General features: G+C 43.7%; 1 protein-coding gene across 3 annotated transcripts; it reads left to right on the plus strand.

Moving 5' to 3' along the window:
• Positions 1–308: 308 nt before the first annotated feature.
• On the plus strand, positions 309–10776 carry ccnb3 (cyclin B3). 3 transcript variants are annotated; one of them, XM_030338650.1, is made up of 13 exons: positions 309–461; positions 722–866; positions 1396–1479; positions 2706–2818; positions 3069–3168; positions 3226–3357; positions 3483–3581; positions 5557–5649; positions 6486–6623; positions 7572–7727; positions 8860–9009; positions 9422–9552; positions 10219–10776. In XM_030338650.1, exons 2-13 carry the CDS (start codon positions 783–785, stop codon positions 10286–10288), a joined length of 1350 nt encoding a protein of 449 aa, XP_030194510.1. In that variant the 5' UTR covers positions 309–461; positions 722–782; the 3' UTR covers positions 10289–10776. The 3 variants fall into 3 exon arrangements, with proteins under 3 accessions (XP_030194510.1, XP_030194508.1, XP_030194509.1); XM_030338648.1 differs by having other exon boundaries at positions 3069–3357; XM_030338649.1 differs by lacking the exon at positions 309–461 and adding an exon at positions 561–629 and having other exon boundaries at positions 3069–3357.
• Positions 10777–11387: the final 611 nt, after the last annotated feature.

Genomic DNA, 11387 nt, shown 5'->3' on the forward strand with positions numbered 1-11387 from the left:
TTTGAAAATACCAGTGCCCCGCCTACTTTATAAAGAGGATTTCTTGTTGAGCAGTCGGTTAAGCCGGGCGGTGATCTGCAATATACATGGTCCATGACCCATGATAATCCTAAAATAGAATATAATGTAAAAAAAATCTATGTTTGACCTTACTTTTACATATTAAATGTTTTTGAAGCGCTAATATACCATGGTATATGTTTTTAGACCGCCTGACGGTTGACTCTACCAATAAAACAAGCACCCCCTAACAACGGCATTCCACGCAGCTTTCTGATTGGTTGGCGGCAGTGGAATTCCAGCCAATGGGTATGCAGGGCACAACATTTGGAATCCCAGCAATCCCACTTTGAGTTTTGGACCTTTGAAACAAACAACTGTTCAACGCAGTGAAGCTTGCCTGAGATCATTGAGTATTACAGCTTACATGAAGTCTGTTTTCACCGAGAATTATCCTCACGGTAAGGAAAAGCTTCCAGAGAACTTTTTCTGACTTACTTTCATTGAAATCGGAAGTGATATGGCTACGCCTCATTGCGGACAGACTTGCACATGTAACGGAAGCATGCAGTGTTCAGTGTCTTCTAACGCTGCAAATATACTTTGATAAACTTTGTATTGGTCAGATGGTAATGCTAATTGGTGGCAACTTCAAAGTGGGATATCGATACATTGCATTTTTTTTCAACTGACCCGCCAATTTTATGCTTCTTTCTTCTAGTGACCCCTGTGTTTCATTTTTAAAACGACTGCAAGAAACCGCCAAGGAATATTAAGAAGCAATGCCTTTCACACGGGGAAAGAAACCCACGACTGGCCTCGCCAGCAAAATACCAAGGTTGGGCAACGTTAACCCGGAGAAGAAGGTAAGCGTCTCATTCAACCAACTTTAAACCTAGGAGCCTATAGCCTCGGTAGGAGCCTGCTACATTTAAATAGCCTGGCGGGCCACCGGCCTGCAGAACAATGGTGCTTTGCAGGGCGCCTTGGACCGATTTAAATCTCCCCTCCTAGTGAAAATGCTTCCTAAAATCTAAATTGCTCAGTGTTTTTATATGTATATGTAGTAAATGTTTGAAAACTCTACAGATACAACCACTTACCACCTAACAACTTATTATCATCTTCATTTAATTTTTCACCTGCATTTTTTACATCTGTATATGTAGGTATTATGTTTTGCTTGTCCTGCCAAATTTGAGCTATCATTGCCCTTATTTGTGTCTCTTTTTTTTTAATCATAAGATATCTCCATATTTTTTGCTTGCCGTTGTCACAAGAAAGGTCCCTGTTCAGTATGACCCTATGCTTTGCTGTGCATATTATAACTAAAACACCTTGACTTTCGACTTTGAACTTTGGTGTTAATGCAAACCCTTGTACCTTCCGGTTCAGGAGGATGGCCCTCAGGTGAAGAGGTCATCGTCCCCCCCACACGGGGCCCCCAAGAAAAGGACCGCCTTTGTTGACATCACTAACGTATGTCCACACCGCCGACTTTGATCTATTTATCCACTGCTCTACATGAAACACAAGGACTGAGTTTAAAAGGAGAATATTTTTCTGTGGTCGATTTAAGCAGATGGCGACGGCACATAAAGTTAATCGATAGTGGGCATGGTTTTAAGAATCAGTTTACAATTATAGTTTCCATTTCAATGTTACACATCCACGCTCCCAATTCATTTAAGTCTATCTAGTGTACTGTTTGTTGAGCTAAATTCCTTGAATTGTGCCCCGAGATTAAAAAATGAGTTAGTTATGATGATCAAGTGTGACTGCTCTAATTGGCTACAATGACTGCAATGTACTGCTGTGAAAGCGTAGTCTACTGTAATCGGTAATGTGTGTTTTGCTGATCAAGGGGCCAATATATTATGGTATGTCGCCTAGGGCATGTGATGTCTTTGGTTTGGATTTGTAAGGCTTGGTTGTGCTGTGATTTACAACACTCGCCTTTTGCAGGCTAACTGAAAGCTTAATGTATCAAGGGGTTCAAAGGTGAGAAATTGTGAATTCTAGATAGCATCTAGTCTAACTTGGTTTAGTCTGTTATAGAATAGAAACTTTAATTGCCACACAACAAAGTTGGTGGTCTTTTTTTATTTATAATCTATAAAGAAATGCTGTGGTGTTTTTTTAAAGTTTAAACACGACTTTGAATTAATTGGTAATTTGCTGATTCTGTTCTGCTTCGAGAAGTTGCAGATTGCCCTTTAGAGCGCTTGTTCGGCTCTGATGTGGCGGGGGGGGGGGGCTGTTCAGGAGTCAAGCTGTAGGCCCTGTTGAACCTAGTTTCTGGTTGTGTGGCTTCAGTGTGTGTGTGGTAGGGGAAAATGGAGTTCATGGAGTTCTGACTGTTTCTGCACACGTGCAGAGACAGAACACAATTCCAGGATCAAAACCAAGACTGTTGTTATTCCAGCACTCGGTAAAATGAGGAGTTGGTCGCAGGATAGTGTAGTAGGGGATAGGAGTGATGACTTGCAGAATGAAAGTTCTGTGTTAAAGACCTCAATGTCTATAGTTCACCTGTAGGCATCCTCATGCAAGATGACCCTTAATGGCTCCTTAAATGACATGTTTCTACAAGAAAATTACTTGGTGTTCCATCAGATTCAAATATCTTGAACTTTTAATCTAAGTATCTTCCCTACAGCGATAATGGATATTCCCTATGTTCAGAGTGTTCCCTATGTCCCCAGGCCCACAAGGTCCAGATCTGCCTACCTGGCAGGAGGAAGGATGCCACTAAGAAGCCGACAAAGAAGCCAATCACCAAGACAGTGACCTCCAGGAAACAGGCCAACCTCAAACAGTGAGCAAACACAATTCAAGAGGGTGAAAGTCACAAAAGATGCCCAAGTAAAATCCTACTGTGTAGGGATCGTTCTTAATGCTCTGTCTGTCTCTCTTCTGTTTCTCTGTCTCTCTCTTTTCTCTGTTCCGCCCTTCATCTTCTCTATATGTGCCTCTGCTCTCTGTCTGCCGGTGTCTCTCTCTTCTCTGTCCCTCTCTCTTCTGTGTGTCTCTCCCCTCCTTGCCTCCGTCCCTCTGCGTCTCTCTAGGTCGTCCTCGTTGAGTTCTGATGGCCTCTCGGTGGAGGTGGAGGAGGTGAAGATAAAGAGCGATGTGGAGGAGGTGGAGATAAAGAGCGATGTGGAGGAGGTGAAGATAAAGAGCGATGTGGAGGAGGTGGAGATAAAGAGCGAGGTCTTGACCCAGCAGGAGGAGCTGAAGGTGGAGAGCAAGCTCAAGACGGAGGTGGAGGAGTTGGCGACCACAGTAGGAGAACTGGAGGTCGCCGCTGAGACCCCCACGGCCCCCCGGACCTTCCCGGCCCCCCAGAGACCCGAGGTGAGCCCCCCCCCCCCGTCGCTCTCGGGACAGCGGGACTCAAATTCAACACGGCTTTATCGGCAAGGAGACAAAACATCCACATGCATGTCTCTATGTTCATCGGACGTCTCCGGTCTGGCCAGGTCCCTGGGGAGTTTGACGTGGACTTGCAGTACTGGGACGACTGCTGCATGGCCCCGGAGTACGCCAAGGAGATCTTTGACTACCTGAAGCGCAGAGAGGTAAGCCGGCGCTAACTAGCGGATTAACCCAACTCGCCAGCGGCCCAACTGGCTAAGGACCCCGCTTCCTGTTCCTGTGGTTGTTTGTATTTAAGACCGTATGAACTAGGGGTGGACGGTATTATCTGTATAGAAAGTACACCGGGATTTGCCCTAAGAATTCAAGCCGACCCTTTGAAGTGATTGGAAGAAAAAGAGAAGCACTTGTCACTGATGTGTTCGTGTGAAGGCATGCTAATTTGAGACGCGTTCAGACCCCCTGCACACCCCACTCCCGAGGCGCATTTCGCCATCGTGTAACGTTTGAGAATACCAGGGCTGTCGTGACACTGACATTTACCCAACGTCGTCGTTGTCTTTTTCCCCATTTAATTTCTGAAACGGTTCGCTTGGTTCACACAGACTTGTTTTGACATGAAATTTGATTTTAATAATATATTTGAATATCCCTCTAAACAAAAAGCTACAATATCATAATTAACTGTTGCATGCGGTCGTCGGCGGCTTTCAGGTCCGCTCTCGGTTTGAGTGCGACTTGGTAACGGCAGAGCTTCAATGTAAAAAAACATCAAGGTTGTTTCAAGGTCTTTCCCTGTGTTTTAATGTAATGGGTTTTAATGGATGGCGCTGCGCGCCAAGGTGTGGAGCAGCGCTGGAACTAATGGCGTGGCTGTATGGTGGCGCAGGCCTTAGCACTGTTGAAGAGCAAAGAAAGAAAATACCTGCACTATTCTGGATGAGGAATTCGCCAGAAAGGAAGACAAATAACTAGAACCAGGGTCATACTGATTCAGCCGTTTTGTGGGCAGAACGTATTGATCTATTCTGGCCGTGTTTAAACATTGACATACGGCAGTCCTTATATGAAGCAACGGCACTTAGCTCACCTGCTAGTGTCATACCGTGATACATACCGTGATTATTTTCATTTTTACGGTACTAATGTTTTGGGACCACACTGCCCAGCTCTAGTATGAACACCCTAGATTGTTTTGTGTGATGTATATTAGTGCTGTCAAGCAATTCAAATATTTAATGTCATAGTTAACTCACGATTAATAGCAATTTTTTTTGTATGCTAAATATCCCTTGATTTCTTTGTCCCATAAATTTTTCTCATTTTAATGCTCTTATCAACATGGAGAAGTGCATCGGCTTGCCTTGTGCAAATGTTTTTTTTATTGATAACAACATTGGCATATACTGATCAAAACAGGACGAGACAAAAAAAAGGCCTATAGTGCAATTAAACGATAAACATACAAACATACTGCCTGGAACATAGCAGTCAGGCTGCTGCTTCTTTGTTTTGAGCCAAAGAAAAAAAAAAAAAATTAACAGCGTTGAAATTGGTTTGCGTTAACGCCGTTAATAACGCGTTTAACTGACTGCACTCATTTATATATATTAGAGCTGTCAAGCGATTAAAATATTTAATCGTGATTAATCGCATTAATGTCATAGTTAACTCTAATTAATCGCGATTAGTCGCAAATTATTTTTCTAGGCTAAATATCCCTTGATTTTTTTGTCCCATAATTCTTCTCATTTTAATTCTCTTATCAACATGGAGAAGTGCATCGGCTTGCCTTGTGCAAATGATTTTTTATTGATAACAACATTGGCATATACACTGATCAAAACAGGACGATACAAAAAAAGAGCCTATAGTGCAATTAAACGACTGCTTTGAACAAATGTCATTTGAACATAGCAGTCAGGCTACTGCTTCTTTGTTTTGAGCTAAAAAAAAAAAAAGTTTTTTTTTTTTTTTATAAAATAATTGCGTTAATCGCGCAATAAAAATTTTAACGCCGTTAAATTTGGTTTGCGTTAACGCCGTTAATAACGCGTTTAACTGACAGCTCTAATATATATATATTATTTTTTGTCCTCTTACCACTGTATTGTCACGGCTGTACCTGATTTGTAGTTTTCTCTCTCTCACTCTTACTCTCTCTCTGCGGCTGTTTAGGAGAAGTTTGTCCTCTCGGACTACATGTCCTTCCAGCCCAATCTCAACCCCGGCATGAGGTCCATCCTGGTGGACTGGCTTGTGGAGGTGCAGGTGGGTGCACCTGCACGCGTTTCATTGCCTAGCACAGTATACTTTCAATGGGCCGCTTGGCCGAATGTGCGTGGCTGCACCAGAATGACAAAGGAAGCTCGAAAAAATGAAGAGTGATTACTCCGGCTCATTCGGAGCACCCTTTCCGCTTTTCCATGGATCTGACACCCTATCTCTGATCGCCATATTTCTGCTAACCTAATCTTTACTCCGTAAGAGTAGTGACTGACTGGATATCATTTGGATTGTGATAAGATAACACCGCTATACGTGATATGATGCTGTGATATTGTCCCACCAAGCAGACATACAGACTTTAAAAGGGAGTTGCTGTTTTGATAAAGGTGACATGGTGTTTTCATATTTTTTAGCGGTTCAATATTTAAAATGTAGAGCTTCTATAAATATTTATTGCTTGTAGTTGATGTAACTCCCGCTGGCCCCTGGGGATTGGATGTATCAATTTTTTTTAATATGAATATAGAGATGATTGCCTAACCCTATTTCATACCCCTAGTGTGTGGGTGGTTGTGTGCCAGAGGGTATCCTAAAGTCAGAAATATGGGCTGTAAAAAACAAACAATAAATATGCAGCAAAAAGTTGAGGTGAAGAACACTTATTTAAAGTTTTCAGTCTTCTGTACAAGCTGTCTCACTCGAGACAGAGTACCCACACAGAAGTTTGCATTTATGTAGAACTTCCTCAACATCGTGTGTGTGTGTGTGTGTGTGTGTGTGTGTGTGTGTGTGTGTGTGTGTGTGTGTGTGTGTGTGTGTGTGTGTGTGTGTGTGTGTGTGTGTGTGTGTGTGTGTGTGTGTGTGTGTGTGCGTTGCAGGAGAACTTTGAGCTGAACCACGAGACGCTGTATCTGGCGGTGAAGCTGGTCGACCATTTCCTGTCAATCTCGCCCGTCGCCAGGGAAACGCTGCAGCTCATCGGATCCACCACCATGCTTATCGCCTCCAAGTTTGAGGTCTGGGCATGACGGCGTACACATAGAGAGACTGTCTGTCCGTCTTTCCTGTGTTTATATGTGTGAGACAGACGGTTAGTCTGAACATACGAGCGGGTTCCAGGAGGGATGTCTCATGACAGCCAGGCTTGTCTTGAAACGGGGCCAAACACTTGAGACCTAATCCAATTGGCTCCCTCTCAGAGACAAAGTGTCAGATCTGCGACCAAATCAAAGTTGGCTACTACGAGCGCTAAAGGGGACCCAGCCAGTCTAATATTTCCCCGCCCGCCCCCCCTAACCCACCGCTGCCTCTCATTGGCCACCCATACCCCCCTTAACGAGTGGGTTTTTCCCTCTGCCCCGCCGTTCCTCCCTCCATGACTCGTGTCATTAAGCAACCATCTCAATGACTACGTTGCGCCCCTCCTCTCTCATTACACCGATTACTGACACTTTTATCCAAAGCGACTTACGATGAGTGCATTCCACAATTGATGTACAACCCAGAAATTGCAAAAAAGAATGAGTACATAAAATGTTTCAAAAGGCAAACCAATAAAAAATGTATAAGACTGGATCTGCACATATAGGCGGGGGGGGGGGGGGGGGGGGGTAGCGTGCCGCAGTCATAGTGTCGCGGCTGAACCCAGCTCACTGAAACGCTTTATAATAATAATAATAATAATACATTTAATTTTGAGGCGCCTTTCAAGACACCCAAGGTCAACTTACAGAGCATATAGTCATCATACATGTTTTAAAAAGCAAGACATTGTGGAAAAAAATAAATAAATAAACGTAAGCAATAATAAATAAATAAAACAAAAACAATCAAAACAGTAATCAGTTAGACGTTGTGTGCGAGTTTCAACAAGTGAGTTTTGAGTTTATCACTCCTGCCGAGGCGGGCCGGGAAGTTTTGAAGTAGATCCGGGCCTTGACTCTGGCGTTCCCCCCCGGTTACAGGAGCGCAGCCCCCCCTGCGTCGACGACTTCATGTACATCTGCGACGACGCCTACAGACGGGAGGAGGTCATCGCCATGGAGACGAGCATCCTGCAGACGCTGGGCTTCGACATCAACATCCCCATTCCCTACCGCTTCCTGCGGCGCTACGCCAAGGTGTGTGTGTGTGTGTGTGTGTGTGTGTGTGTGTGTGTGTGTGCGTGTGTGTTCATGAGTGTGGGTCTATGCAATGTGTGTGTGATTGGGTAGTGTATGTGGTAACGGTGTGTGTACTTAGGGCTACGAGGAGAATAAACTAGTATTTCTTTCGCTCATTTATTACTTTTTACTAGAGCTGTCAAGCGATTAAAATATTTAATCGTGATTAATCGCATTAATGTCATAGTTAACTCTAATTAATCGCGATTAATCGCAAATTCTTTTTCTATGCTAAATATCCCTTGATTTTTTTGTCCCATAATTCTTCTCATTTTAATTCTCTTATCAACATGGTGAAGTGCATCGGCTTGCCTTGTGCAAATGATTTTCTATTGATAACAACATTGGCATTACACTGATCAAAACAGGACGATACAAAAAAAGAGCCTATAGTGCAATTAAACGACTGCTTTGAACAAATGTCATTTGAACATAGCAGTCAGGCTACTGCTTCTTTGTTTTGAGCCAAAGAAAAAAAAAAATTTTTTTTTTTTTTTTTTTTATAAAATATTTGCGTTAATCGCGCGATAAAAAAATTAACACCGTTAAATTTGGTTTGCGTTAACGCCGTTAATAACGCGTTTAACTGACAGCTCTACTTTTTACATAATGTTTATCTTGAAAGGGCAAGGGTAACGATAGGAACGTTGAGGTTCCAACCGGGCTTGTTGAAGAAGTTTCACCGGTTCTCTTTGACGTTAGCTTGACGTTCTCACCCTCTGTCTTTCCTTCGTCCTCAAATCATTCATCAAAGCGCTTAATCGAGGTGCTGGATACGTGAACTGTAATGTTAGAGGGGTGTGTGTGTGTGTGTGTGTGCGGGCCCTTGCTTTTCCCCGGGGCGTATGAATGAGGATACTTCTGTAGTAATGTATTCGTGTCTGATTGTAAAGGGCAGGGACATTAACAGGGGGAGGAACTCGTTGGGGTTGAAACTGGCTGCTTTTTCTTTTTTCCCGGGGAAAGTTGATGACCTCAGTTGAACGGGTGACCTCTGGGGTTCTAAGAATTCTAACGGAGGAGATGGGAGCAGGTAGCTGGAGCTCTAAATGGTTTTAAATGTGTGTGTGTGTGTCCTTTGTGTGTGCAGTGTGCGGGCGTTGGCATGGACACGCTGACGCTGGCGCGCTACTTCTGCGAGCTGAGTCTGCAGGAGATGGAGTTCCTGCCGGTGCGCGGCTCCCTATTGGCCGCTGGCTGCCTGCTGGTCGCCCTGGTGACCAAGGACCTGGGGGGATGGGTAGGTCCACCACCACACGCGTGTTCCTACTAACACGGCGACAAACTAAATCATGCAACACATAAACCTCTATTAAAAGAAAAGTTCCCACTGAGGACATGGTTTCCATTAGTTACTAACTTTTGATGGCTATCTCTGTATCCGTCTTTCCTCTGGCTCTATCCTTCACTCTCCCCGTCCTCCCTCCCCTTATGTCCCTGCTTCTCTCCCCCTCTTCTCCCTCGGCCTCTCTCCCTCCCCGTGTATCTTTCCCTCTCCTCTATTGTCGTCCTTCTCCCACCCCCGTCTTTCTTTCTCTTAATCCCTCTGTATCTCTCTTCCTCTGTCCATCCCTCTCCCTGTGCCTCCCTCCTCTCCCACCTCCCCCTATGTCTCCGTCTCTCTCTCTCTCTCTCTCTCCTCACCCATCCAGACCCCCATGCTGGAGTACCACTCTGGGTACGGGTTGGAGGAGGTGGCCCCCGTGGCGCGGAGCCTCCAGGCCATGCTCGTCTGTATGCCCGACAGCAGACTGAAGGCTGTGCGCAGCAAGTACGCCCACAAGTGAGTAACCCCTCTCTGATTGGTCCTCGCCTACCGCCAATCCCATGCACTGCGAATCGACTTGAGTGGTTTGGGAGATGTGGGCGTTTCAACCCGCTTCAGGAATGCAGCCGGTGATTGTTAGGGCTGAAAGATTAATCAAATTATAAAACCGACATCGCGATGTAATGGAACACGATTTGCAAATTGCAATGGCTGCAATAAAAGAAAAATTCAGATCAGTAAAACTCGTATTTATGTTTCTTTTTCAATTTTGGACTGGCCTAAACAAAACAGCAGTTTATATGTTGACTGCTTCAATTGTTGTGTTGGTCATACTGTAGAATGATTTTTTGCTTGTGTTTAGTGATTAATAACACAAGGAACTTTAAAAAGAAACATTACTTGCTAAATCACAATCGCAATATTGATTGAAATTCGCAATTACATTATTTCCCCAAATCGTTCAGCCCTAGTTGATTGGTTAGATGAGAATGGATGGTGATTGATTAGATAGGATGAGAGAACAGATGGTGATTTGTTATTTGAGATGAGAGAATGGATGGTGATTAGCTAAATGAGATGAGAGAACGTATGGTGATTGGTTAGATGAGATGAGAGAACGGAGGGTGACTGGTTAGAGTTTGATGAGAGAAGGCATCATTCCCTGGTTTGTTTTTCTTGCAGGGTGTTTTTCGAGGTGGCCTCTCTACCGTTGGTGGAGTTCAATGTCCTGGAGGACGCGTTATCTCAGTGAGGCAATAAACGGACCAGAAAATAGGACATGTACATTTTCTATGCCAGGGAACTTGTAAATATTCTGTGAATAATAATGCTTGTAATATTTATATCGATGTTGTTTGTGGCTTCTGTTTTTCGTTCCCTGTTTTATATTTTTCTTCTTCCAAAATGTTGTATTACATTTCTCGAATCAAGTTAACCGTTTCAAACGTCTTTTAAAAAGAGTCTTCCAGATTTGTTATTCGGTTGAAAAAATGTTATGCCAGTTTTCTTAATCGCAATACTTTTTTTAAGGAATTGTAGTTTTACATGTTTATAAAGGTTTTATTTGAAAGGGTAAGAAATGTGATTGAAAGGGATGTTGTCGTGAATCAACATGGTGACGTTGATCATGTTCATGCCCTTTCTGACGAAAGAAAAAACTAATTTGTATGAAATACTGCTTTTAAAATGACCGTCATAGATGCTCATGAAAATAAAGTGTTATTGTACATGTTTCGTAAATGTTGACTCCTCAAGTAATATTTTGGGCTTTTTTAAAATGTGTGTAGTTCCGTTTTAAAGTAAATCAATGTATTAGATTACATCAAGTTCAACGATGTCACCACCAGGGGTCAGTGATGCACTGGCCTATCCTTCCCACACGCTGAGAAACCTGTCACAAGCATCCCATTTGTCGGCGTCGTTTCTCATCGTCCTTTGCCAATATATAACTAACAAATCTCACGTCTATAAATATACTCAATCGAGGGTTGACAGTGGGACGCCATAATGGGTCATCTATTACACTTGACAGATTAATCCACGCAACGGAAGGCCTCAAAGGCGGCATATGGATGGCAAAGAAGCCATAAAGTTGTTAAAGTGTTTAAAATGCAGCACAGTGCTCCAGTTTGTTGTGAAGGTTTTTCTCTCTTCCCAACCAGCGTTTTGCCACCATTCACACCAGGGCTTGACGGGTTTCATGAATCAGAAAATCGAAGCTGACAGCCGCTGAAAGTAGCACTAAACGGCTCGGGCCACGGTCCAAAACAACCGCGAAATGCTCAGCGCGGTGTGTGTCTGGTCCATCGCCGGGTGACAAGCCCGTAACACACGGTGACGAGCCCGAGTGC

Source organism: Gadus morhua, chromosome 17 (genome assembly GCF_902167405.1).
Source record: "Gadus morhua chromosome 17, gadMor3.0, whole genome shotgun sequence".
NCBI lineage: Eukaryota > Metazoa > Chordata > Actinopteri > Gadiformes > Gadidae > Gadus > Gadus morhua.

Bases quoted from the DNA above. Each gene is read 5' to 3' on its own strand.
- ccnb3 (XM_030338648.1), top strand. From the start codon at position 783: ATGCCTTTCACACGGGGAAAGAAACCCACGACTGGCCTCGCCAGCAAA. The intron at 1,480-2,705 runs GTATGTCCACAC...CTATGTCCCCAG, and splicing joins CCTTTGTTGACATCACTAAC to GCCCACAAGGTCCAGATCTG. The intron at 5,650-6,485 runs GTGGGTGCACCT...TGTGCGTTGCAG, and splicing joins ACTGGCTTGTGGAGGTGCAG to GAGAACTTTGAGCTGAACCA.